At 43.7% G+C, this 27,702-nt stretch overlaps 2 protein-coding genes across 2 annotated transcripts; both read left to right on the top strand.

The window, feature by feature from the left end:
• Positions 1-8,173: 8,173 nt before the first annotated feature.
• On the top strand, positions 8,174-9,132 carry LOC127210274 (beta-defensin 14-like). Its single transcript, XM_051169965.1, has 2 exons — positions 8,174-8,280; positions 8,952-9,132. The coding sequence occupies exons 1-2, from the start codon at positions 8,223-8,225 to the stop codon at positions 9,098-9,100; spliced, it is 207 nt and encodes a 68-aa protein (XP_051025922.1). The 5' UTR covers positions 8,174-8,222; the 3' UTR covers positions 9,101-9,132.
• Positions 9,133-18,629: 9,497 nt separating this feature from the next.
• Positions 18,630-21,205, top strand: LOC127210005 (beta-defensin 4-like). The gene is made up of 2 exons (XM_051169676.1): positions 18,630-18,848; positions 20,967-21,205. The coding sequence occupies exons 1-2, from the start codon at positions 18,791-18,793 to the stop codon at positions 21,098-21,100; spliced, it is 192 nt and encodes a 63-aa protein (XP_051025633.1). The 5' UTR covers positions 18,630-18,790; the 3' UTR covers positions 21,101-21,205.
• The last annotated feature ends 6,497 nt before the right edge of the window (positions 21,206-27,702 follow it).

The raw sequence follows: 27,702 nt of genomic DNA, 5'->3' as shown, positions 1-27,702 counted from the left end.
AATCCAGATGTAGATAGTGTTCCTATTGGGGCAGAGCCATAGGAATTTGGTTATTGCTCCTGATACATTTTGCACTATACCTGTGAAGTTGAGTAATTGCAATAGAAATTGTGTGTCTAGCAAAACCTAAAAGTCCCTTACTATCTAACCTTTGTAGAGGGGACCCACTGATCACTAACAGGTGGAACCACAAAGCTCGGAAGCATACAGAAGAGAAGGTGAGAGCCTGTGACTGGATTTCTCTTCAGCGTCAGCATCAAAGATGCCACAGCCAGCTGGGTGTGGTGGCGCATGCCTTTAATCCCAGCACTCGGGAGGCAGAGGCAGGCAGACCGCTGTGAATTCAAGGCCAGCCTGGTCTACAAAAGGAGTCCAGGACAGGCAAGGCTATCACATAGAAACTTTGTCTCGAAAAAGAAAAACAAACAAACAAAACAACAAAAAACAAAAGATGCTGCAGCCTACACTTTTATAAGGGGATTAGCTGTAAATTCTCAAAGCCAGAATGGCTCTGTGGCCTACTGAGGCTGTGAGGCATTTCTTCAGTTCCTAAATCTCTCTCATTCATACTTCCCCACTTATAGCCAGTGGTCGCTCCATTGAGAAAATGAGCTCCTGAACCTTAGGTGGAAAGGTGGACATAAAAACAAAAGGTGAGCTCAAGTAAGAAAAAAGATTTTAGCATAACAGTCTGCTAGGCAGATGGCTTAGCCTCCAAATTTGAGTTCAAAAGCTACAGTTTCTTTACTTTTACAGCACATGTTGTAATTACCATCTTCACATCATTTGGGGCAGGAAAAAAGCATTAAAGTTCAAATTAAAAAAAAAAAAATTTCAGCTGCAGGGCTGGATTTGGGTACCAGCCATCACAAACAAGCAGTGTTTCACCCTTGCTCATTGCACCATTAGCCAATAAGTTAATTTCAATAACCAGCTCTGATTATGTGATTGTGTCAGACATCCTGTTAAAAATAACCCCTGGGGATACAAATTTAAAAACAAGAAGTCAAATTATCTTTATTTGCGGATGATATGATGTATACTATACATAAAAGATTCTAAAAATTCCACCAGAAGTCATCTGGGAAAAAAAATCAACAATTTCAGCAAAATAGCAGGGTACAAAATTAACTTGCAAAACCCAGTAGGCTTTGTGTACAGCACCAGTGAATACACCGAGAGAGACCAAGGGCGCACTCCCATTACAGCTGCACCAAGACTTCCCAAGCTGCGCAGCCAGTTAACTCATGGTGCTTAGATGCTAGAATCAAAGACGATACAATATCTTGGGATAAATTTAACCAAGGATGTGAAAGACCACTACATTGAAAACTTCAAATTTCAAAAACAAAAACCAAAAAAACAACAAAACAAAACAAGGAAACAAACAAAAAAAAACCAGATTGATAAAGACACTAGAAAATGGAAAGACATCCCTTATTCATGGATTGGTGGAATTTATATTGTGAAAATGACCATTCTACCAAAAGAAATGTATGGATTCAATGCAATCCCAATCAAGATACTACGACATTCTCCACAGCACAGAAATAATAATAATAAAAAAAGAGCATCCTAAAATTCATGTGGAACCAGAAAAGACCCCAGACAACCAAATCAATACCCTCCCTGCAGAAAGAAGAAGAAGACTGAGGACATTGCTATTTCTGGCCTCAAGATACACTATAGAGCAATAGTAATGAAAATAGTATTGTACTGGCACAAAACACATGTGTAGACTAGTAGAATTAAATAGAAGACCAAACATGAGAACTTACAACTACAACCAAGAGGTATTTGACAAAGAGGCAAAGCCAAAAACCAAAACCAAACCAAACCAAACCAAACCAAACAAAACACATGCTAGAAAAAAAAAAAAAAAAAAAAGACAACACACTCAACTAACGGTGCTGGAGAAACTGGACATCTGCTTGCAGTAGAATGAAATTAGACACACATCTACCACCTTGCACAAATTAGATGCAATTACATCAAATATCTCAATTTGAAGCCTGAAACACTAAAACTCATAGAAGAAAACAAAGTTAGTTCCCTACAGGATATAGATGTAGGAAAAGATTTTCTGAACAGGACTCCATTAACCAAGGAATTAAGGCCAACAACTGACAACCCAGACATCATAAAACTAAAAGATTCTGCACAGCTAAGGAAACAGTCAATAAATTAAAGAAGAAACTCATAGAATGGGAAAAAAAACTTTGCCAATTATATTTCTGGCAGAGGATTAGTATGTAGAATATACAAAGAACAAAAAAAAAAAAAAAAATCAAGAAAACAAACCACCCAATTTAAAAAAATGAGCTAGGGATCTAAACAGATAGTTCTCAATAGAAGAAATAAAAATTTCTAAGAAATACCTGAAAAGGTATTCATCACCCTTAGTGTGATAATTTGAATAAGAATACCCTCCAAAGGCTCATTATGATTGAGTGTTTGGTCCCCAGCTGGTGGAACTGTTTGGGAAGGATTCAAAGATGTGGCCTTGTTGGAGGAGGTGTGTTTTGGAGGATTAGATTTGGAGTTTCAAAATTCCATCCATCCCTATGTAGCTCCCCCCCTCATGTTTGTGGGGTCACATGTGAGTTCACATCTACAAATCCAGTGTCATGCCTGCTTACCTGCTGCTGTACTCCTCACCATAATGGTCATGGACTCGCTCTCAGAAACAGTAAGCCCAACAAACTTTTTCCTCTGTAAATTGCCTTGGTTATGATGTCTCCTCACAGCAATAGAGAAGTAACTAAGACACTTAGTTAGCCAAATAGTATTGTGTTGCGCAATATTTTCATTATCCATTTATCTGGTGAAGGACCTTTAGGTTGTTTCCATTCTTTAGCTGTTGTGAATACAGCAGCAACAAATACGTCTACAAAATTATTTGTGGAGTAGGGTTTCATACCATTTGGCATATGTCAAGGGTAGTATATCTGGGTCATGTGGTAGATTTATTTTTTTGTTTTTTGAAGATTCTCCACACTGATATCAAAAGTGGCTCTACCAATTTGTGTTCCCACCAATAGTGAACAAGAGTTTCTTTCCCCCCATTTTTCATTTCCCATACATATCACAGCATTCACTGTTGGTTGCTCTTTTGACCTTGGCCATTATGACTGGGGTGAGATAATCACCAGCATGGAAAAATACACCTGGATGTGCACTAAGTGCACTCACATGTAGGCAGCAACCAACCACTATCTAGTTGGACTTTAAAAACAAATTCACAAAGTTGTATTTATTACATATTTGTGCACACACATAAACACATATATGTGTGTAATATATAATAATAGCAATAATCAAAAAAAAAAAAAGAGGCTACCAACCTGAAAGTGGGGCTCAAGGGAAGGTAGCTGGGAGGAGCCGGAGGGAGGAAAGTCAAGGGGGAATTTATGTAATTCTATTTCAATTAAAACATATTAAAAAATAAATAATTAAATAAAATAATCCCCGGGGCCTCACCTTTTGCCTTTGGACACATGATATTCTTGATTCCAGTCCCCAGCCTATGAATGAGTTGACTTCAAGATCATTTTATAAAAAACATTTATGCCTTTCTTTTAGAGAATGTGTAGGGTGTTGGCAAGAACTGCTTCATGGTGAGGTCTCTCTGGAGCTGGGTTGTGAAGTCCAGTTGGAGGATCTGACGCGAGAGTTAACAGTGTGAACAAAGATGCATTATTGTGCACACATCCCACTGGGCATGGTCCTATCCCTGCTAGATGTATAGCAGAATGTCCTTTGGGTGACCTTATATAGACTTTGATGTACTATCTCTTGCTTTATTTCAGCCTTAAGAGTTGAGAGTCAGCCACTGCCCCCCATGGTGGGGGGTGTTGGATGTGATTTTGCAAACTATGACAGAAACATCTACATCCCTGCTAAGGTTTAAGTTCTTAAACTAGTTTGAGCATGTTAAAAGCGGCTGTGACTGCCTAAGCAAAGACTGCAAGATCAAGCCAGACAAAGTCTCAGCATGTGTCGGGGAGGCAGCCACTAGGTTCCACCTGGAGCTGAAGTGTGATTGGCAGTTGATGGCTACAGGAGAAGGGTGTGTCAATTATCTCCAGGGCTGGGGCCCCTAGGAGAACACCCATGCTCCTGTAAATGGCCATTTACCCATAAACATACTGGTACTAAGTGGACTTGGTGATTTAAAAAAAAAAAAAAGAAGAAGAAACATATGAAACTGGGGGAGAATTATAGTGAGGGGACAGAGTAGAAACTGGAGGACAATGGGGACAGAGTCCATCACAATACATTGAATATAATACACAAATGCATGTGTTATCAAATAACAAAAAAGTAGGAAATCTTCATCCTAATTCTTTCCAGATCATGTCTTCTATCACCATTTGCCATGTGTCACCACGAATTCTCCTCTCTACCGGTACCCTCACCTGTTACGGGGTCCCTGCGCGTACTATGGCTGGCAGAGGAGCAAAAGGTGAAGAGCCAAGATTGAAAACTCGCGAAAGTCTTCACTTACCAGGAGATTGGGATAGATGTAGGACATCCCGTTGGGATCCTAGGTGATAGAAGTATGGGAGAGTGGGGAAATAGGAGGACCCAGGGGGTCCTAGAAACCCACAGGAAGACCATCATGACGGGCAGATCTGGACCCAGGGGTTCTGCTCAAACTACTGCACCAACCAAGGACAATATATGCAGTAAACATCGAACCTCTACTCAAATCTAGCCAATGGGCAGGACATTCTCCACAGTTACGTGGAGAGTGGCGACTGACTCTGACATGAACTCTGGTGCCCCATATTAGACCACTTCCCCTTGGTGGGGAGGCCTGGTGGCACTCAGAGTAAGCAGGCTACCAGGATGAGACCTGATAGGCTGTGACCATACGGTGGGGGAGGTGGTGTCCTTCTGTTACACACCTAGGGGAGGCGAATAGGGTGAAAGCAGGAGGGAGGGAGGGAGGAATGGGTGGATACAAGTGAGGGGAAAACAACTGAGATGTAATCTGAATAAATTAATTAAATAAAAAAAAAAAAGAAAAAGAAAACTCGGTACAGCTGGACTTGATCACTCAGACTGGATCAAAACCTCTAGCGAGTCCGATCTTATGGTTTCATTCTCTTGCACATTTAAACACAGTGAAACTTTTGGAGGAAAATCTCCCTGTTACAATTCTCATAGCAAAGCTTTAGGCATAGCTACATAGAAACTTCCTAGCAAAGCACCCATCCTTGACAATAAGAATGAGTTCTATTGGCTGATAAATAGAGCTCAGGCCTAGGGCCCAGAGAGGAAGGGTTTGTAAAAAGCGCAGGTCTGGATTCTATTGGTGGACAGTGTAAAGTACATGGGACCTCTTTCAAAAGGACAGATTCTATTGGTGTAAGATGCAAAGTATGTGGGGGGCCTCTTTTGTAAGGATAGATTCTATTGGTGGAAGATGCAAAGCATGTGGGTGGGTTCTGTTCACTGAGAGACTAAGCTCAGGATAAGGGCCTAAAACAGTGCTCAAGATATTGTAAGGGCCAGGAAGGCTGGCTCCATAGAATAGCAAAAAGATCACCAGGTTGTCAGAAACATCCACTCCAGCCTTCTAGGTGATCAGGCATCAATCATCTCATTCCGTTGAAGAAAATAGGCCTGCATGATTTACAGCCCTGTTTTCTCCACTCCTCTAAGCAGTGCTTCCTGTACTCATCTGCCTCGTGTGGTATTTTATCACCTTATCTAAGCCTCAACTCACTTATCTGTAAAATACATATAACTTTATCAAACTACTGGATGACTCAAATGAAATTAATGCAATTTTATTGCTCTGCGTCGTGTATGGTATATAGTGTGTGCTTGATAAAGATTGACAATGACCACAAAGCCGGGAGAAGGAAGAGAAAGATTGTCAAATTCTTAAAGATGTTTTACTTTTAGCAAGATTGGGGAGTAGGAGAAAGAGGAGACAGCCCACGAAGAGTTAAAAGCAGCAACCAGGACTGGCCAAAATGGAAAGTGTGTTGTCTTGTCATGCCAATCTCAGTGGGTTTTCTACCATCTAACTTGGAAATAATGATGCACACAGAGCCCAAATACCAAACACTATTCATGTTTGACTCTTGGGAAGTCTCAGTTCCAAAGGTCCCAACACGGGGTGTGCTTAATGACTTCTGGGCGGTGATCAAGGTAGAAATGTGCCCCCACGATCACGCGATACAAAGATCAAGTGAGATGGCTAAGCAAAAAAGCCACTGGACTGAATATGTAAAATTCAATGTTGAAGTTTAAAAGAAAAAGTATGATGGTTTATTGAGACAAATGCCGGAAAATAGTAGGTTTATGGGCAATGGAATGAGTGCAAAATAGGTATATAGGCAGCTGCTGAATTTATACCTGGTGGAATTAACTGAACCTTGGCCTTTTTTATTTTTTTATTTTTTTTCCTTTTCCAAACCTACTTTATTTTGAGTTCTTTAATTCTTTTTTAAAAAAATATTTTATTAATTTATTCATAGTACATCTCAATTGTTAGCCCATCCCTTGTATCCTCCCATTCCTCCCTTCCTCCCGCTTCCCCCCTACTCCCCTCCCCTATGTCTGTGGCTGAGGGGGACCTCCTCCCCCTGTATATGCTCATAGGGTATCCAGTCTCTTCTTGGTGACCTGTTATCCTTCCTCTGAATGCCACCAGGCCTCCCCATCAAGGGGACGTGGTCAAAAATGGGGCACCAGAGTTCGTATGAAAGTCAGACCGCACTCTTCACTCAATGGTGGAGAATGTCCTGTCCATCGGATAGTTCTAGGTAGGGGTTTGAAGTTTACTGCCTATATTTTTCTTAGTTGGTGCCATAGTTTGAGCAGGACCCCAGGACCTAGATCTGCCCGTCATAATGTTCTTTTTGTAGGTTTCCAGGACCCTCTGGATCTTCTATTTCCCCATTCTTCCATGCTTCTCTCACCTAAAGTCCCAATAGGATGTTCTCCCCTCTGCCCCACTTTCCTGGTAAGTAAAATCTTTCATGGGACATGCCCCTTGGGCTAGTGTCTCGATATGTGAGTATATACCATTTGTCTCTTTTTGCTTCTGGGTGAACTCACTCATTATGATCATTTCTAGTTCAATCCATTTGTCCACAAATTTCTGGAATTCCTTGTTTTTAGTAGCTGAATAGTATTCCATAGTGTAAATGTACCACAGTTTCTTTATCTATTCTTCTACTGAGGGATACTTAGGCTGTTTCCATGTTCTGGCTATTATGAATAAAGCAGCTACGAACATGGTTGAGCATATGTCTCTGTTGTGTGGTAGAGCATTTTTTGTGTATATTCCAAGGAGTGGAATAGCTGGGTCTTGAGGAAGCCCTATTCCCATTTTTCTGAGAAGGCGCCAGATAGAAGGAAGATGATAATGAAAGAAATGAATAAATTCTGTAAACAACTGCAGGAGGAGGCAAACAAGAGGACCTTCTTTAAGAGACCCTGGAAGTCTGCAGTGCTGTTTTTGAAAGCCTCTCTGGCTTGGGAGAAGATGAATATGCACCATCTCTCTCTCTCTCTCTCTCTCTCTCTCTCTCTCTCTCTCTCTCTCTCTCTCTCTCTCTCTCTCCCTCCCCCCCCCTCTCTGACAAAATGAACCACCCTCACTCATGAATGTAGGTAGTTTTCAGTCAATGATGAAAATCAAGACAGGTTTCATTTAAACCAGAGTACCCCTATAGCAAAGGCCTTTTAATATAGCCCAAGTTTACTTTTGTCTTCACTATCTAAATTTGAGTTCTGTCTCTCACTTCTGAATATATCTAAAGCTGAACCAATTTTGTTCTCAGAGGACTTCCAGGTTACTTCTATGCTTTTTAGGTAGCTACAGAAGGCATACAATCACATTCTAAGGCAATTCAACTCAGTTCCAAGCTACATGTCCTGGGGTCGCCCCTGAAAAGAAATATCTTGTCCATACCAGTCCTATCCGTACCCACAGCCAGAAATTGATCCGGAAACATGCCCAGGGCCTAGAGGACCTCAAGAAAGTCTCATCAGACTTGACTACACCCATCAGGTTTGTAAGCTCCTGAGTGAGTGGGTGTGTTCTCTGCGGTGAGAGACACTGGAAAAGCATGTCAGGAAATATTTCATATCGTCATCACTGTCACATTGCAATAATTGTAATCATGGCTTGCCCTCGTTATATAGGTGGAGAAGCACACCTTTTGGCCCAGTCTCAGCTTGTTGGGAAGCAGTCAACTATGAGGCTCCATTATCTGCTGTTTGCATTCTTCTTGTTGTTCTTGGTGCCTGCTCCGGGTAAGATGGATTGGGAAATAAGGGGCGGAAAGGGTTCATAGTATGTCATTTAGTCTGCCCTTCTCTGTTCTTCTGGGTGAGCATGAAATCAGCTGGAGTTGTTGACTGGAACCGAACATCCCCAATGTTTTTTTTTTTTTTCCAATAACAATCATTAAGGGCCCTAGAGCAGGCTTCTGGGTCAGTCCTGCCCTACTCTTAGAAGACTAACTAGTGTCACTGATGCCAACGCCCCACCCACCTCATCATTGAAGTACTACAAATGAGACATGGGAAAGCTGATGTGAAATTTTAATTCTGGCAGAAACGAAGAACAATTTAGTCTGATGCCCAAACCCATAGATATCTATTCTAATGGGCTCTGGTGTTTGGAGGGAAAGAGACAGGGTGAGCTGCTTGAAAGCGCATGGTACTATGGCGGTCCCAACCCCCAGTTCTTATGGTGTGGCTTAGAGACCAGGCCACTGTGTGTTCATGGCTGTGGGGCAGCCCGTAGAGACATCATCTGTTTCCTGCTTAGACCACCTTTAACTTGTGATTTCATAGGAAAAGAGAAAAGAAACAAAAGTGAAACGGAACTAGTTCAGCAATGCATACTTTGCTGGATCCAATGTCTTCCTAACACTCTTTTTTTTTTTTTCTAAACTATTCTTGTATTTTTCCTCTTCCAGGGGATGGATTCATCCTAAAGGGCCTCCAAAAATTCTTCTGCCGAGTAAGAGGTGGCCGATGTGCTGTGCTTAACTGCCTTGCCAAGGAGGAGCAAATAGGTCAATGTTCTAACAAAGGTCGTAAATGCTGCCGCCGAAAGAAGAAGTAGAACGCCCGGAAGAAAATGAGAATGTCGCCATGTTGGGGGATGAGGGGAGGGGGGGAATCCTCTTGGGAGTGTATAAAAGTGAAATTAAATTAATATATATTGTTTAAAAAATCCTAGTAGCTTAATCTTTTTGAAAAATTCTGGTCATTGTTAACACATGGGCAACTAAGATAGTCATTAGACTCAGTCTGATTTGAATAAAACAGCTTCTCTTTAGTGGTCTACAAGATATTTCCCAAGGGCCAAGGATGCCGGTAGATGTGTATGTATGTAACACATATATAAATATGTGTACATATATGGAGTGTACATACATAGGCAATCTATATTTTGTACATTTTATACCCCACTGAAAGGGAGTCATTATCTCTTGAAATACCTTCTTATGTCTTACTTTGAGTTTTCTGGCCTTCACCCCAGGATTTCATTTTCCTGAATCTAAAATGTTAGTTCACTCCAGGTCAACCTTAAGGTCCTTTGAGAACCTTTGCTCAGAGAAAGGAGAACCTGTGCTTCCTCAGGCTCTCCCTGCTCTCCTGCTCTGAGGGCCTTTCCTCCCCTGCTTCCTGCCTGGTGAGGACTCTACCCACACGTTGCTCAACTCTGTGTCTGTCTTACTGTTTCATCTTCCTCAAAACAGCAAGCTTCTCAAATGGGAGCAGTCTTAACCTAGATGCGCCCGCTACAAGGTTCTTACCGAGTCCTCTATTTACAGCTCTTGCTTGGTTGTTTTTTGTTTGTTGTTGTTTTAAATTAATTTATTCAGATTACATCTCAATTGTTTTCCCCTCACTTGTATTTTCCCATTCCTTCCTCCCTCCCTCTTTCACCCTATTCATCTCCCCTAGGTCTGTGGCAGAAGGTGACCTCCTCCCCCACCATATGGTCACAGCCTATCAAGTCTCATCCTGGTAGCCTGCTTATTCTTTCTCTGAGTGCCATTTTTGTTTTTTGTTTCTAACAAAATATTTCTATTGGTTATTTGAGAATGTGTCACATCATGCACTCCAATCACACTCACTTCCCAGGCCTCCCAGGTTTGCCTCCCCCCACCCCAAAGAGGAAGGAGAAGGAGGAAGAGGAAGAAGAGGAGGAAGAGAAGAAGGAAGAGGAGGAAGAAGGGGAGGAGGAAGAAGGGGAGGGGAAAGAAGATGAGGAGGGGGAGGAGGAGAGGGAGGAGGAAGGGGAGGAGGAAGAGGAAGAGGAGGAGGGGAGGAAGAGGAAATCAGAAGTCCACATACTCATTGGAGCATAGTCAAACTTCTAGTAGTCAACCCCTTAAAGAAAACAGTCAGTCCCTACTTACACCCTTACCAGAAGCCCTCACTTGTTTTTGATCTGTGGACATTCACTCACTGCTACTTTCTACATTTTGTTGCATGATTATTAATTCTTAGCAGCATAGCCTAGATCTTCAATTCTAGACACTTAGTACCCTGACAGTGGAACTAGTTAACAGGTATCCTTTGAGTTGATGGACGTTCATGTAGCTTAGAGGTACTTTCATTTTATTTGGTGTTTTCTAGATCTTCTAGCATACCCAGGTAGTGTTCCTCTCCCCTCTCATCAGTACCCAGTTAGAGGGTACACAGGATAGCCGGGCTCCCAGCAAGGGCAGAACCACACTGCCTAACAAAGTTTATGGAACTCATCTTCCATCAGAAAAGGGTGATGTGAAAGGCTGTTTTCAGACACTAAACAACAACCAGTGCAGGGGAGAGAGATAGAGAGAGAGAGAGAGAGAGGAGAGAGAGAGGAGAGAGAGGAGAGAGAGAGAGAGAGAGAGAGAGAGAGAGAGAGAAATGGAGACAGGAAGAGAGAGACAGATATAAAGAGAGAGGGAGAGACAGAGAGAGAGACACACACACACAGAGACAGAGAGAGACACAGAGAGAGAGACAGAGGGAAAGACAGACACACACACACAGACAGAGAGAAAGACAAACAGACACACACATACACAGACAGAGTGAGACAAAGAGAGAGAGAGAGAGAGAGAGAGAGAGAGACAGAGAGACAGAGAGAGAGAGACAGAGAGAGAGACAGAGACAGAGACACAGAGACAGAGGCAGAGAGACAGAGACAGAGACAGAGACAGAGAGACAGAAGGGGCACTGGGAGGCAAAGTCACACGACCAGCAGGCAATGCTGCAGCATGGAGCCATTTGAGACAACAATTCAGATACTACGACACAGCCCTTAGTCCCTTCAGAGGTGGGAAAAAGAGGAGAGGGATTTCGATGAAGACAGTGTTTGAGAACCGCACCAGAGAGGAAGGTGGGACTTCAGTCCTAGGGTGAGTGATGACTTAGAACAAAACATCATGTGGCCAGAGAAACACGAGAGCACAAGAAAGGAAGTAAGTGTGTGGATGTTTCGGGAGAACACAGGCCTGGAAAATGCATTCTCACCAGCACAGTGGGGAGAGCGCTCTATCATCGCGAAGTAGCATGGTGCCCTTAGTGAGCTCTTTACAAAAACCTAAATCTGAGGCAGAAGAAAGCCTGGCTCGCCTTCAAAGGAGATGGTCAAATCCATCATTCACCAACTCAAGCTGTCCATTGTGCTAGATCCCAAAGAAACTACCAGACAGGCAGAGAAGCAGGAGAAGGACACAGTCCACTACTAGAAGAAAAGTCATGCATTACGGTGGACTCAGTGAAGCCAAGGACAGGAGAATTAGACAACAGAGGTGTAAACGAGTCACTGTAAGCATGCCCAAGGCCTAGGGTAAAAATGCTCATGGAGATAAAGGTAAAACATGTAAAGGGTGAAATGGAATTTCCAGAGATAAGTAATAGTTATCTGAATAAAAATATGTTGAATTATGGCTGGAGAGGCAGCTCAGTTGGTAGAGCATTTATCAGCATGCATGAAGCCCTGGGTTCGATCCCCAGCACAGCATAAAACTAGGCATGTTGGCTCAAGCTTGTAATCCTAGCACTTCTGATGTGATGGTGTGAGGACCCAAAGATGGAGGTCACCCGACTTGATAGGGAGCCATGGATGGCCTTCACCTTAAGGGGACACTGACAGAGCCTCACCACAAGATGGCAGTAGCCTGCAATCTTATTCTTGGCAAATTCATCCTGGCTCTCCATTGTCTCAGAGCACTGGAGGGGTTCATGGCAGTGCCAGGTAAGGCTGGTGTTACTTAGAGTACCCTTCAAGTTTTGTGCAGTAGAAAAGTGGGGGGTAAAGCTATCCAGATACTTTGGTCGTTGCATGGGGGTGAGCAGCAAAGAATTTGAAGACAGGCTGGTTTTGTTTTCCAGTGACAGCCCCGTCACTTAGTAGTTGGTTAACCTCCATGTCTCTTAACTTTCCCAAGTCCTGGATTTTCAGGTGTGAAATTGAGTCCTTCCTCTCCAGCAGGTTTGTGAACGAGGATTAAATGACACCTTCAAACTAGAGCCAGCCTCACTAAGCTCAGTGTTGAACGAAAATACAGGGATCTGTGCAAGGATCAGGGGAAGGGACTTATGGTGAGAACAAGCAGATAAAAAGCTTTCTTCTTTACTAATAATTTGTAATTTGTAAAATGTAACAAGAATAAAAGCTTTAGGGGACTAATAACACAGGCTTCTAAATGGTAAAAGGCTATTTTAGTTGTTAAAAATTTGGAAAACAATAATTTTTAATGAAATATATTGATTAATTATTTGATTTTTTTCTGGTCAGCATTTTCACAGATTAATTTCTTAGATCATCTACACATACTTTGAGCAACTTTGTTACTTTTTTTTTTTAAAGGGCCAGACAGTGCACTATGAGGGAATAAAGGGTATTTTGCAGACCAAGGAAATATTAGGATAAATTATTATGAAACAAAAACATTTCTATATCTAGAGATGTTGATTCTTCTTTTTAAAAAATAGTTTAAATTTTCTTTAGAATTTTCTATGTAAGTACTGTGATTATTTCATTTCCATTTCTTCCTTTCCCTGCATGACTCTTCCTGTGACTTCTCCTAAAATTCATGACTCCTTCTTTGATTATTTTATATAAATATACACATATGTATATATAAATACAGCCTGCTGGGTTCATTTAATATTGCTCACGTGTGTGTGTTTTCAGAGCGAATGACTTGGAATTGGATAACGTGTGAGGGGGTGCATTCCTGGAGAAGATTGAGTCTGCCTCTCTCAGCAGCCATTAATTGCCTGTAACTCTTCCTGGTCCTCTGGCTCTCACAACCTTTCCAACTCTTCTTTCATAACATTTCCTGAGCCGTAGGTGTAGGTGTAGGAGCTGTGTTGCAGACGTATCAGTTTGGAATCCAACAGTGGCATCTTGAAGATGATGATGATTCTTACAAAGATGCTAATATTTAATTCTTTAAATGTTTTAGTTTCATGTGCATTTGAATTTAATTTTACTTATTTTATTATGAGACTTTCTTATTTATTTATTGGTTTTTCAAGACAGGGTCTCTCTATGTAGCCTTAGCTGTCCTGGACTCACTTTGTAGACCAGGCTGGCCTGGAACTCACAGCGATCTGCCTGCCTCTGCCTCCCGAGGGCTGGGATTAAAGGCGTGCACCACCATGCCCAGCTCGAGACTTATTAATTTTCATGTCATGTGTGAATGCTTTGCCTGCATGTCTGTCCATATGACCATGGAGATTAGAAGTGAGTGGGTTAGATAACCTAGCCACCATATTGGTGCTGGGAACCAAACCTCTGCAAGAGCAATAAGTGCTCTTAGCCACTGACCCATCTCTTCAGCTCCTTAATTTAACTTTAAATGAAAATGTTGACAGTGAGGTTTTGACATTTTTGCTCATGTTTTGTGCAGGTGAGGTGGTCAGCCCAGTTCCATGCTTTTCTATAGTTGATTTCTCACTCTGTTGCTGCCCTCAATTGCTGTATTTTCACTTCGAAGGAAAGAAAAGTGAAAGTTAGAAGCATTGTCATTCTCGTTAACAATGGAGTTATCTGGAGAGTCACATGAAAATGGCGTAATTCTCTTTTGAGCCCAACTCTCCACACACTGAGTCCCCATTTCAGGGGTTGTATTGAGCGTTGATGTTTCCAGGCCCCTGTAAGAGTTTTAAGAACTCTGGTGGTTTTCAGCCTTTTTACATGGTCACATCTAGTTAGAGGTGATTCCTTGACTGCTGCAGGGACCCTTGGCATTCCAGCCAGAGATTTAACACTTGTGCACACATTCTGGGATAAATACATGCACTTTCCAAGGTCGGCCCACACTGAGAGCATCCTTTTTTGCCGAGCTGGGGTCACAGCTGTAACCATGACTATCGCCAGTCTGGATCCTGAGGTCCCTAAGCTGCTCCTGAGATGCTCAGAGTGGCCAGGCCAGCCTTGCCCTCTGGGCTGAGCCAGTGGCTCTGTCTCCAGAAATGTCCAGCCTCCCAAGCGCTTGCTCCATTGCCTCCCTGCACTTTACTTGCACGATGTCAAGCTAAGAGGGGGGGGGGGGAAAGCTAAGATGATGGCAACAGAGTGTGACATGAAGTACCACCCTCCTTATAGTTCAGGGCCCTATGTGACATCCCACAACATTCTGTGCCTCCACCCCACCCCATTAGGAAAAGAAGGAAGATGGAAAACGACTTTTTAAAAGAAACACTGAAAACATCATCATGCTGAGAAACCTTATTTTCCAGAAATTGTATCTATGAAAGACTTTGCTTTTTGAAAGTCCACCAGTAGACTTTCCCTTTGCCTGGAGACTGACCACTGCCTATGCGGGCACAGACTCTTATTTGCTTTCCTCAGGTGTAGGTGAGAGATGTGGGGGTGTGGTCTTTATCTCCCCTTAAAAGAGAAGGGCAGTGAGTCTGCTCTCTCCAAGCTCCAAGCTTTGTAGGTTACTATTGTGCCTACAGCAGGAAGCTCCCAGGAAACTAAAACTCCTTTAGGTTAAGGTTTACGCCTGAGCTCACTCCAAAAGCTGCGCAACCTCATCTCCATGTTTTGGCGAGGGGTCCTTCTTTATGATCGCTGTGTGGGCTTCCAGGCTGAGGCACAAGAAGTGACCTTAGCCCATGTAAAGAGAGCAGTATGAGCTGCAGGGAGGAGAGTTCTTGAAGAGACAGTCCACTGTCCTCAGCAGCTAGGCTGATGTCACCATCTCTTTGAGGTACTTGTCCTCAAAGGAAGCAGAGGGGGCAGGGAGGCAATTCCTGCCTCTCCTCCTCCCTCCTTCTCTCACTTCCCTTCCTACTCCCCTCCTTCTCCCTCTCTCTTCCCTCCCCCTCTCTCTTCTGTCCCCCATCCTCTCCCTCTCCTTATTCTCTTCTCTCTCCCCCATCTCCCCTTCCTCTCTCTCTCCTTCTTCCCCTCCCCCTCGCCTTTCCCCTCCTCCTTCTCCCCTTCACTCCTTTCTCATATGTCTCAGATCATCTTGGCTTCTTCTTCTTCTCCTCCTCCTCCTTCTCCTTCTTCTTCTTCATTATCAAGCCCTCTCTCATTCACAGAGTTCAAAACAGGATAGACATCATCCAGGAAAGTGCTACTGGCTGTTCCGTGGGATTGCAACAGGTCTTTATGGGAAATTCACACTTGTATGGGTGGATCTTTAGATGACAGCACATTGCTTTGACAGCAATTGGAAGCAGATGAGTCATCAAAACAGGATGAGTTAGAGCTAATGCTAAGCAAGTTATGTGGGAACCACTAACTTCATTCAACCTCTAAGCCCAATAAAGCCTCTGCCCTCCATTATAGGAATTCCTTAAGACTGTTTGCTCAAAAGCAAAACAGAAGTCTACAAATAAGTAATCATACTAGCCTAATTTAAAGTGTGTGTTTAGATTTAAAATGACTTGGGGAAAAAAAAACAATAGTTAAGATGATCCTACTTGTAAAAATGGGAGGTATATAAATATTGGCCAGATTCTAAATTAAATTAAGGAGTACTTCTTCCTGTATATAAGTAGGACTGTGACATATGAGGGAAGTTTCCCTAAAGAAGGATATGATGAGATAATTAGGAAAAAGTTTGGTGAAGTTATGTGATTCAGAATTTTTAAATAATTTCTTTCGCTGGGCAATGGTGGCACATACCTTTAATCCTAGCACTCTGGGAGGCAGAGACAAGAGGGTGTCTGAGTTCAAGGGCAGCCTGGTCTATAGAGTGAGTTCTGGGATAGCCATGGTTACACAGAGAAGCTCTGTCTTGAAAAAATAATAAACGAAATCTACCATGATACTAGGGAGTGAACCTTGAGCCTAGTGTGTGCTATCTAAGTGCTCTTCAACCAAAGGCCCTCTTCTACAACTCCTTTTCATATACACCAGTTTGAGACATGGTTTCCCTAAATTTCTCAGGCTGGCCTCAAAGTTATTATGTAGTTCCAATGGCCCTCCGGTCTAGGCCTCCTGAGTGGATGGGATTAGAGGCTAGTCACTGCCATACTTGGCTTGACAAAGATTTTAAATGTCCTCAAAAAGACAAGCATTAGAGTTTTGGTTAGCCTGCGGCTGCTCTGAGCAATGGTGGGCCCTTCTGCAAGCAGGCTTAATAGAATCAAGCTAGGTCTTTGGACACACATCACAACCATGGGTGTCCACATACCACACCCCTCCCTTCTGCTTCCTGGTTGCCAAGAGGTGACTGACTTTACCTCCCCGCATGCTCCTTTGCCAAGATGTCCTGGCTTGTGCCAGACCCCAGAACCGGGGTGCCTACTGAATCTATGAGCCTTGAACCAAAATAACCTTTCTTCCAAGTTGATCTGTCCAAAGGACTTTGCCACACAGAGAGAAAACTAATACATTTGCTTTTTACTGTCGGTCAAACATGAGATGAACATGCAAACAGAGAGGGATGGAGAGTTAATTGAGGCTGCACGTTTTCAGACAATTACCTTCCCACGTTCAGTTTTTTGTATGTGCTTCCGTGGCCTGGAAGAAACATCTTCATGTCGAGGATGAGTGAGCTTGCTTTTCAGTACAAGCCCGCATCACACAGGGAAATAAAGTCCCAAAAAGGGGTGCGATGGCATTTGGCTACTCTCTAGCCTCAGACACGGCTTTGTTTGTAACTTGCAACAGCACCCTGACCCAGCCCTGCCGTTCCCTGATCCATCAGAAACTTCCTCTTTGGATTAAACCATGATTGTAGATCCATCATCAGTTATGTTTAAGAAAGCTTCTAATTACAGAGTAGGCTAATAATGACCAGAGAAAGGCAGGGGTGAGGAGGGTAGGGAGAATTTAGTGTTTAAACAAAAAGATAAGAAAATTAAGTCCTGGTCTCCACTGTTTCTATTGTATATTAGTATCACTGGAGCTAATGCGGGGGTGGGTGGGGGGGGGTAGAGCTACTCTTAATATAGGAAATATATGCAATTTGAAGATATGCTAACTATCCTGACTTGATCATTGCCAACTGTATGCATATACTGAAATAGTACACAGTAATCCACAAAAACGCACACTTATTGTGTGTGATTAAAAAAAAAATATCTCTACTGTATGCCAGTCTAAAGATACCTCTACCCTGGCCAAGACCATGGGTTTTCAGAGCACAGTGGTGGGGATAGTGTGTGTCTAAATTCCTTGTTCCCCAGCCTCAAATTTCTTTGCTTGGAACTTCACGACAGCCTTTGTCAAAACTGATTTTAAGTTATAGATTTCTGCCTGCTTGATTATTTAATCTTCCCGTAAAGAGGAAAAAAATATCATGATTAATGGAACTTATTTTTCCTTAGAACGTCCTCATCTCTCAGTTGTTGGCATGAGTTGTGTTCTGATTCCTCCCAATGCTTTTAGAGGTTGAAAATGAACAACTGGATTATGGGCTATACAAGAGATCTCACTCAGCCACGAGCCACACGCCCTCCCTCAGAACTGATGCCACCCAGAGCAACAGGGAGATGGTGGGAGGAGTGCTTTGCCACTATTATGGATTCTCAGAATCCAAGAAGCAACTTGACCTTTCACCTATTATATTCACATTGTCTCAGAAAGCCAAGAACTGCAGACCTCAAGGCTATCAAGGTCCATAGAATTGCATGGCACCATCACCTGGTGGCCAGAACCACCCACTCACTGTTTTCAGTGGGCATAGGGAGACTTGTTCAGACAAGACATTGCCAACTTACTACTTTCCCTGTGAGAGGAAACAGCACCCTTACCTGACTCCATGCCTACCACATTGGGTGGATGGAGAATTGCTAGAGGTTTTTTAGTAGTAAATGATTTTCACCCTTGTGTGGTAACTTGGAGAAGCCTATGAATCTAGGCCCATGTTCTGACCTGGTAAAGCTTGACTTGGCTCACATCCTGTTGCATCTAGCAGCTGAGTGTGCCCAAGCCCAGATGGGTCTATGGGAAACTAGTTCCCACTGGGACCTAAGCCTGTTGCCAGACTCTGAGATGGCCAAGTTAAAGCTCTGAGCAACAGTCATGTAAGGTCAAGTTGTAACTGATAAGTTTGACCCAGCGCAGCCTGGGTCCCGTACACCTAAAGAAGCAAGGCAGGGAGCTTCTCTTGGTGTCCAGTGCAGGAGGAAATCCCACATTTGCGTAAGTGACACTGAGTGTGCTCTCAAAGGGCCACTCCTTGGCAAGAGAGGTAAGGTGCTCTGTGTTTCATACCTGTAATTACTGGGAATCTAGCTCGGGTAGACTTCTACCCAGGAGCCAGCACTTGGACCTATATAAGGCACTGAGCTCAAGTCCTTCTGCCTCTCTGCAACTGACCAGTCTTCAGTCATGAAGCTCTATTGCCTCCTCCTCACATTTCTCCTGGTGCTGCTGTCGCCTTTTCCAGGTGAGGCAGGGAAGTAGGGTGGTTCCCAAGGGAAATGAGAGACAGTGTTTGCTGTCTGTCTGTCTCTCCTTTTCTCCTTCTCCCCTTCTTACCTTTGTTTCTTTGTTTTTTTTTTTTCTTTCAAGCACATTTTAGACAGCATGCACTGTGTGACTGCTAACACAATCCCAGGAGCTTCTCTCCTTACTTTGAGTGAGCCTAATGTAGACTTTTCTGAGCTGATCTGCAGCACCTGACTTCCATTTCCCAACTCTTCATGCTAAACTGGAAACGAGTCTCTTACAGGTGACTTTAAAAATGATAACACGAAGAAAGCTTGACTCTTAGCTGAAGGAAAAGGTATTCATTTAGAAACCTTTACATTTAAGGAGTAGAGTCTCTGCTTACTGTAGAGAGTCCTGCAGAATAACCAGCTCAGCCTCTATTTGAGAACTTCCTGCTCCCCCACCCCAATGGAAGACCCTTACACATACACTCTCTATAAGGGTAATGAGGCTCACAGCTCAGGGGAAGCCACAGAAAACAGCTTCCCAAACTCTGTGTTAATTGTATTTTGTGGGAAAGGTTTATTTTCTTTTAACTTATGTATACATGTATGAATCTGTGTATGAGCATGGGCCAAGGAGCAAAGTATCCACAGAGGCTACAAAAGGACACTGAAGCTCTCGGAGATGGAGTACAAGCAGCTGTGGGCTGCCTGAGACGATCTGGCAAGAACTGATACCAAGTCTTCTGCAGGAGCCATATGCCCTCCTAACTGCTGAGCCATCTTCCCAGCCCCCAGATTATATTTCATCCTTGTTGTTTGGCAAACAGAGCAAAAGGGACAGAAAGCTCAAGAGAAGGGGCTAAAACAAGCAAGAGAGAATGTGATGTGGATGAACGAAGCAAGGCCTGGAACTGCATCAGACAGAAATTGTAGAAAGAAAAACAATTTCATTAACTTTGTTGATGGGCTCTGGTTTACAGAGGAGCATTTGGGTTCCATGAGATACCCAAACACTTAGTCTGTCTGACAGTAAGCTGGGTGCGAAGAAGAGAAGGATAAAGGAAGAATGGGATTAAGGTCTAATTTTAGACATTAGAAACTATCCAGAAAATAAAAAAGGCTATTTTTACTTTTGACTTTTGTTTTCCATTGTAAGTTTACTTAGGCATCAAGTTTTCATTAAACAAGTCCTATACATTAAGCTTTGGGTCAAATACTTAGTTAAAATATTGCCAGGCCACAGAGAAAGAGGGTGCAGGCAGTCCTTTAAGACTTGATAGGCTGGGGTCAGTTGGTAGGGGAGGAGGGCTCCCACTTTCTGAGCACTAGGCAAAGGAGGGAGGGAGAAAGAGGGAGGAAGGATGGGACTAGGAAGAGACAAAAAAGGAGGGGTTATGATCTAGATGTAAAGCGAATAAATTAAAAATAAAATAAATTTAAATAAAAAAAAATCTAGCTATCTGCAAGTTAAAATACCTTAGTTAAAAATAAGAAGATGGCTCAGTGAGCAAGTGCTTATCTTGCCCGTGTGGAAGAGTATCCATGTAGAAACAGAGAAAGCTGGTGCACTTCTGTAATGTCACTGGCAAGGATGCCAGGGGCACACTGGCTAGCCAGACAAACCTACTCATTGAGTTCCAGGTTCAGCGAGAGTCTCTGCCTCAAAAACTGAGGTGGAGAGCAACTGATAAACACATCTTAGGGCAACCTCTGGCCTCTAAATATGTGTGCACACGTGTACATGCATGTACACACTCATACCCACCAGCTGTTTCTGATACTAGAAGAAGGGGCTTGTGTGCAAAAAAGCAGAGGCAGGGCTGAAGTGAAGCAGTTAGGGACTCACACAGAATCTTCACTGAACTCCAGCCTGCTGTCCACGAAAGCTCCGAGCAGTCAGGTGTGGAGCAGTCTCTGCAGTATTCGGGTCCCAGGAGAACGAACGGCCCCCTTACAGAGCAGCAGTGCCAGTCTCTACCAAGAACTGGACTCAATCCTGATCAAACAGGCACTGCAGTCTTGGGAGAAAATTCTGCTGGGGTTTACTCAGGATAATAATAGGACATGGGTATGTACTTCTGATGTGACACTTCCATTCTAACATGTGATTTTTCTTACTCACCTTTCAGCTTTTATCCAAGCAATCAACAATCCATTCACTTGTTTGATCAAAGGAGGCATATGCTGGGGTCCATGTTCTAAAGATTTTCGACAGATTGGCACTTGTGGCATTCCTAAATCCAGGTGCTGCAAGAGAAAATAAATAAGAAGACCAAGAACCAGTGAGACAAACAAAGCACCAGAATTTGTTCCTCCACGAAGGCACACGATGCTTAAACCAAATTAAAGTACTTCGTTTAAATACAAAGATGTGCTGCCCAGTGGCTGTGTGAGCTTGCAGTTTGTTTTCTCATGGGTTGGGAAGTCAATCAGTGGACAAGCAAGGCTCTCTTATACTTGGCAGGGTTATGGGCATCTTGTTCCTGGTTCTGATGTACTGGGTGATGTACTGGGTGATTGTCTGTAACCAGCACTCACCCTACCCCTCCTGCATCCCCTTGACTCCTCTAACCTCTTCGCTCCATCCACCCAATCCCATCGCAAGCCAAAGAAGCCATTCTCAGCTTCCCTTTTGCTTGTGCCTCTTAGTCAATTGTGCCTATGTGGTTATGGTTAAGGTTTTATTACACTCTTTGGCTATGAGATCTCTCGGGTGTGGGTTTGGCCTTATTCATTTATGTACCAGCCACCGAAGGGAAATATTGCATCATATGTTATTTTAAATTGAATGGCCAAGTTGAGTCAGCAAGGGACTTTTCTTATATGCAGACATAAGACATAAGGAACTTATGAAGGGAAAACAAGACCTTAGCAGAAAGCAGCAAGAGCTGAGCATGGTAGCGTGTGCCTTAAATCCCAGCACTCAGGAGGCAGAGCAAGGGGGATCTCTGTGAGTTTGAGGCCAGCCTGGTCTACAAAGTGAGTCCAGGACAGCCAGGGCTGCTACAGAGAGAAACTGTCTTGAAAAACAAAAACCAACAACGAACAAACAACAAAAAGCAACAAGAAGGAAGAGCTGAGGAAGATGAAAGTGAGACTTTCATATAGTTAGAAAGGAAGAGAAGTCAGTGTCTGTCCTAAGCCTGACTTTCCCAGAGCATTTACAGTGTGATGGGCCCTGTGTTTTGCTTGGGCAAAACTCTTTATTTCTTTAGCTTAACTTTTCAGTGTGTGTGTGTGTGTGTGTGTGTGTGTGTGTGTGCGCGCGCGCGCATGTATATGTGTATAATTCAGCTCCAACATGCTGCCTTAGATTTTCTAAACTCCCAGACTGAAAGAAGAAATGAGAGCTCATAATAAAAATATTTCCCCTGGATAGATGCAATTGATAAAAGGAGCATTGGTCAGATAATTGAAGTGTAATGAGAGAGGTTATCTGCTGAAGATAAGGATCACAATGCAATATGTCTTTAAATTAACAGCTGGAGTCTGAAGACTGAGCAGTTTTCAGTCTTCAGACACTGTACTTCTGTCACGTCAGACGCACATACCCATTTGCTATTATCTTGAGTAAAGTGTCTGCTGTGCATGCTTACAGATCTGACTTTGATCCCAACACCCATGTAACAATCCAGGGATGGCAGCACATCTGCAATTCTAGTCCTGGGGGGCAGGATGGAGGCACATCTGCAATTCTAGTCCTGGGGGGTGGGATGGAGGCACATCTGCAATCCTAGCCCTGGGGGTGGGTGGGATGGAGGCACATCTGTAATCCTAGCCCTGGGGGTGGGTGGGATGGAGGCACATCTGTAATCCTAGCCCTGGGGTATGGGATGGAGGCACATCTGCAATCCTAGCCCTGGGGGGTGGGATGGAGGCACATCTGCAATCCTAGTCCTGGGGGGTGGGATGGAGGCACATCTGCAATCCTAGCCCTGGGGGATGGGATGGAGGCACATCTGCAATCCTAGCCCTGGGGGGTGGGATGGAGGCACATCTGCAATCCTAGCCCTGGGGGGTGGGATGGAGGCACATGGATCCCCAGAACTCACTAGCCAGCTTGCCACACCAAATGCACGAGCCACAGGTTCAATGAAAGATTTATCTCAAAAAATGAAGATAAGAGGCAGATGCACCAGAGAAATGGGTAATCAAATAAAAGCACTGGCTGCTCTAGGACCTGGTTGGGTCCCCAGCACCTACATGTAACTCCAGAAGCGGATCCAGCACCTTCTTTTGGCCTTAATGATAATTGTACACATCATACATACAGGAAAAACACCACACACATACAATTATAATAACAGTAGTGATGATAATTTTTTTTAACATAAGGTAGAGAGTGATTGAAGAAAACACTTGACTGCCAGCTTTCACATGCGTGAACACATGTACTTACCCATATAAACAAATGCTACACAAAACACACATATACACAAATGAGAGTGATTTAAAATATCCCCAAATAATGAGGCATCTGACTGTTCTATAAGGACAATATCTGACCTTGTGATTGCACTACTAAACCCACACACATACATCTGATGCTGCGCTCCTCAGATGCTGTCCTCAACTCACTTGATAATCTGCATTTTTATCTATAATAAATGTGTTGCTTCACTGCTACTCAAACTCACTGTCTTAGATTGCAGAAAAGAGACCAGGGTTACTGCAGCAAGTGGAGACAGTCGTTCTTGTCTTCTAGAGGATGCTAGGTTTCCGCAGCGAAGTCCACCTGCGCAGACTCTAATGGCTATTTTGTTTTTGAAGGCAAGACCCTGGAATGCCTAGGTAAAATGGATAAAAGCAAGGAGATTCTAAATAGCTTTGCACTTCTAGAAAAATGGAAGGACCCTTTGCTTTTCTGATAAAACCAGAGCTAGGGGGTGTGCACATAGAAGCAACACCACTGGGCTTCAGAGACTAAGCCAAACAGAAGCTAGGTGTTCCTAAAGGAAAGAGCGTGGCTGCCCTGGGAGAGGCTGTGTTGGGGAATGCTTATCCATTCTGTGAATCGAGCTCCCTAATAGGCTAAGAAAGAAAAACAGTGCAGCTTGCCATCCCTGGGTAGTGGCCAGCGTTTTCCTGTTCACATGGCTGTTGGCTTTTGTCTCTTGGAAACCTATCTAACATGGGGGTGAAGGCTACAAGTCTACACTTTACAACGTCGCTTACTACAAAGGTTGTTGCAGAGGCCACCAGGGAGCGGGAACCTGATGGGTGTGAAGGAAGGAAGATGGTTTGTTTTCTGTCTTCCTGGATTCCCTGGCTCTGGGCATGGGAATTAAAGTGACAAAGCACAAAGCAGCAGAAGCCTGTGTTTTAAGAATGAAGGACTCGTTCCCTGGGAGGAGTGCAGGTGGCACGAGGCCTTAGGCTGCATCTCAGCAAAGGGCACAGTGGTCCACCGGAAAACAACAATCAGTGGCCAGCATTTTAGGGGCAGCAAAATGGGAGTAAAACATACGGAGGGCGAGACTTGGTTTACTAAGTTTGATGGGCAGATTTTGCTTGGTTATTATTTTTAAATTTGTTTATTTACTTGACGCTCCGATTGCAGCTTCTTCCCATCTATCTTTTCCTCCTAGTCCCTCCCTCTCACCTCACATCCTCCTATCTTCCCTTTCTCCTCAGAAAAGGCTCAGAAAAAGGGAGGCCTCCCAAGGCTATCAAATCCACCTTGGCTCAGCAAATTGCAGTAGGACTAGGCACATGTTCTATTATGGCCAGGCAAGGCAGCCCAGTTAGGGGAAGAGGGTGCAAAGTCAGGCAACAGAGTCAGGGACTGCCCCGGCTACTGCTGTTAGGAGTCTCACATGAAGACCGAGCTGCAAACTGTGACCTGTGTAGATGGCCTAGGTCCATCTCATGCATGCTGTCTGGTTGGTGGGTCAGTCTCTGTGGGCCCAGGTTAGTTGATTCTGTGTGTTTTCTTGTGATGTTGTTGGCTTCTCTGGCTCCTTCAACCCTTCGCATCCCCTTCTTTCATGGACTTCTCCAAGCTCCGCCTAGTGTTTGGCTGTGGTCTCTGCATCTGTTTCCCTCAGTTGCTGGGTGAAGCCTCTCAGATGACAGTTATGCTAGGCACCTGTCTGGAATTATAGCAGAATATCATCAATTGTGGCATTGGTCTCAAGTCCAGCACCATTTGATGAAAAGGCTTTCTTTTTTTCCATTGTATAGTTTTGGCTTCTTTGCCAAAAATTCAGTGTCCATGAGTGTGTGGGTTGACTTCTGCTTCTTCTAATCCATTCCATTGATCAACCTGTCTGTTTTAATGCCGATACCATGCAGTTTTTGCATTGGGCCTGTAGATTGCTTTTGGTAAAATGACCAATTTTTACTACGTTAATCCTACCAATCCATGAGCATTGGAGATCTTTCCATCTTCCAATATCTTCTTCAATTTCTTTCTTCAAAGACTTGAAGTTCTTGTCATAACAAATCTTTTGCTTGTTTCGTTAGCGTTACATCAAGATACTTTATATTATTTGTGGCTATTGTGAGCAATTGTTGTTTATATATAGGAGGGCTACTGATATATATATATATATATATCATATATATAAAGATTTATTGATTTATTATGTATACAACGTTCTGCCTGCCTGTGCACCTCTCCACCTGAAGAGGGCACCAGATCTCATTATCGATGGTTGTGAGCCACCTTGTGGTTGCTGGAATTTGAACTCAGGACCTCTGGAAGAGCAGCCGGTGCTCTTAAACTCTGAGCCATCTCTCCAGCCCCCAGTGGTGTATTTTTTTTTTAAAGGATGTTTTTCTATGGTTTGTTTCCTTGTTTGTTTTTCTCTGTCTACTGTCCTGAGTGGCCTGGGGTTCTGGTGATAGCTAGTTTTCAGGTCTGGTAGGGGGTTTCCTATGGGTTTTTGTGGCCTGTGTGCTACCCTTGCCTCTGGGGTCCTTAGTACCATTGTGGCCTGGGGTTCTTGGTGCTAGCAGGCCTCCAGGAAAGCAGGGTGGACTGTGGAGTAGAAAATGGAGTCCAAGGGGTAGGTGCAGTTTAAGTTGATGGGTATGTTTAGGGAATATGGTGGGTAAGGGCTTAGGGTGGGGCCTTACCTGGTTGTCCATGGTTGTGACTGTAGGCCTCTAAGAATATAGGCTGTGCTGTGGGGAGGGAAATGGGGCACAGGGTATGTGGTGCAGTGTAAGGCTGTTGGAGGTGCATTCAGGGGAATTGGAAGGCAGGGGTTTGAAGGTGGGGCTTACTTGGTATCCCTGGGTCTGGTATGCCTCTGGGAAAGCAGGCAGAGCTGGGGGGTGGGAAATGGGGTGTAATATATAGGGTGTGATTTCCTGCTGTTGGAGAGCTTTCACAGGAGTTAGCAGGGAGGGGCTTGAAGCCTACTTAGTTATTTTGAGGGCATGGATGCTTCTGGAGTTAGCCTTGGTGGTTCAGAATCTAAGAACACTTTTAGGCAAACACAGGTATTTCCAATCCCAAATAATCCACCCTGGAAAGTAGCATATTTGGGGGGAAGTCTGTCTCTTATAGGAGACAAGAAAGATGCTCTCTGTAGGGGTAATTTGTAGATGAGGAGATGATAGAAGATGCGAGGGTCCCACAGAATTTGAGAATGATCCTCTCCTCAGCTAATTTCTTCTCTTCTGTGCTGTGACCAACACAGAGCCCCATGCACCCTCTTTAGAGGCTCACAGTATTCTGTCAGTATACTGCAGTCTGCTGTTGCAGGCAGAGAGATAGAGATTTCACCACAGTGCATGTCAGGGATGAGGAGGAAGCTGCTGAAGGAAAAAGGTAGCTCTCTGTGGTGCCGAGGAGAGGAGACACCGGAGCAAGGGTGGAGGTTGGGGGCAGAACTTGTGGAGCACAAATTCACTTGGAAACTTTTCAGAAACAGAGATTTGCCCACATTCATTATTAGGATTTTTAGCTGTGTGGCTCGAGGTAAAGACTGGGCCTTTAGACTGATACATTCATTAGTAGTTATACAAAGTAGAGCTTTATGGACAAAGAGCCAGGCTTCTCTCCTTGGTTTTCTTGGTTTCCATGTCTCTAGTGTGTCTTTCAGCGCTGTTGTTCTATTAGATCGGTGCTTCTCAAAAACACTAAACAATCCACAAACAACAGGGAAATAGAAAATACAAGGATAATGAACAGAAAGTGACCCCCACGAATTCCACAAACACCACCTGTCTGCCGTATACTAAATGGAGGCTAGAGAACACAGATTCACACCAGTAGCAGAGCAGATTGAAACAATACCTAGAAAATGCTTAGCTCCTGACACAGTGTAAGTGACCCCAAACCACAAATATATGTTTATTATTACCATTGTTAGGAGGACCGATATACATTGGTTATTTTTGTATGCATGCAGCAAATAGATGGGTTAACACATTAGGCACACATGGGTATAGACAAAGGAAGAATTATATTGGTTATTAAGCCTTGCTCCCCATTTGACCCCCTTTTAAGAATGGGTATTCCAAGCTAAATCATACATAATTGGCCCCAAGTAAGGACAATCCTCATCAGGATTGACAGGACCCTGTCACTTTGGCATTTGCCTGTTGCGCAAAAGGAGAGGCAAACATCTCTCCTTGTCTGAGGCCAGAGTCTTTAGACGGGTGTGAAGGGCGTGCCCACCAACTGCTCTCACAGCACAGCTACCCTTTGTTAGTAACTCTGGCCTATTGGATCCAGTGTGGTCAGTCCCAGCTTTCAGTTCTGCTGAGCTGCGTGTCGCATGAGGCTGGTTAAGTGCTTTAGGTTTCATTTTTAATGAGTCTCTGCTTCTGCAAGACATTGTGTTTCCAAATGTTCCCAAAGGCAGCTTGTTCTTCAACCACGAGGCGGCTTAGGGAGGCTTCACTTGAGTC

The sequence above is a fragment of the Acomys russatus genome, chromosome 27, assembly GCF_903995435.1.
Source record: "Acomys russatus chromosome 27, mAcoRus1.1, whole genome shotgun sequence".
Classification (NCBI taxonomy): Eukaryota; Metazoa; Chordata; class Mammalia; order Rodentia; family Muridae; genus Acomys; species Acomys russatus.
Note: the sequence above shows the minus strand (reverse complement) of the source record. Positions and strands in the feature narration are given on the sequence as shown.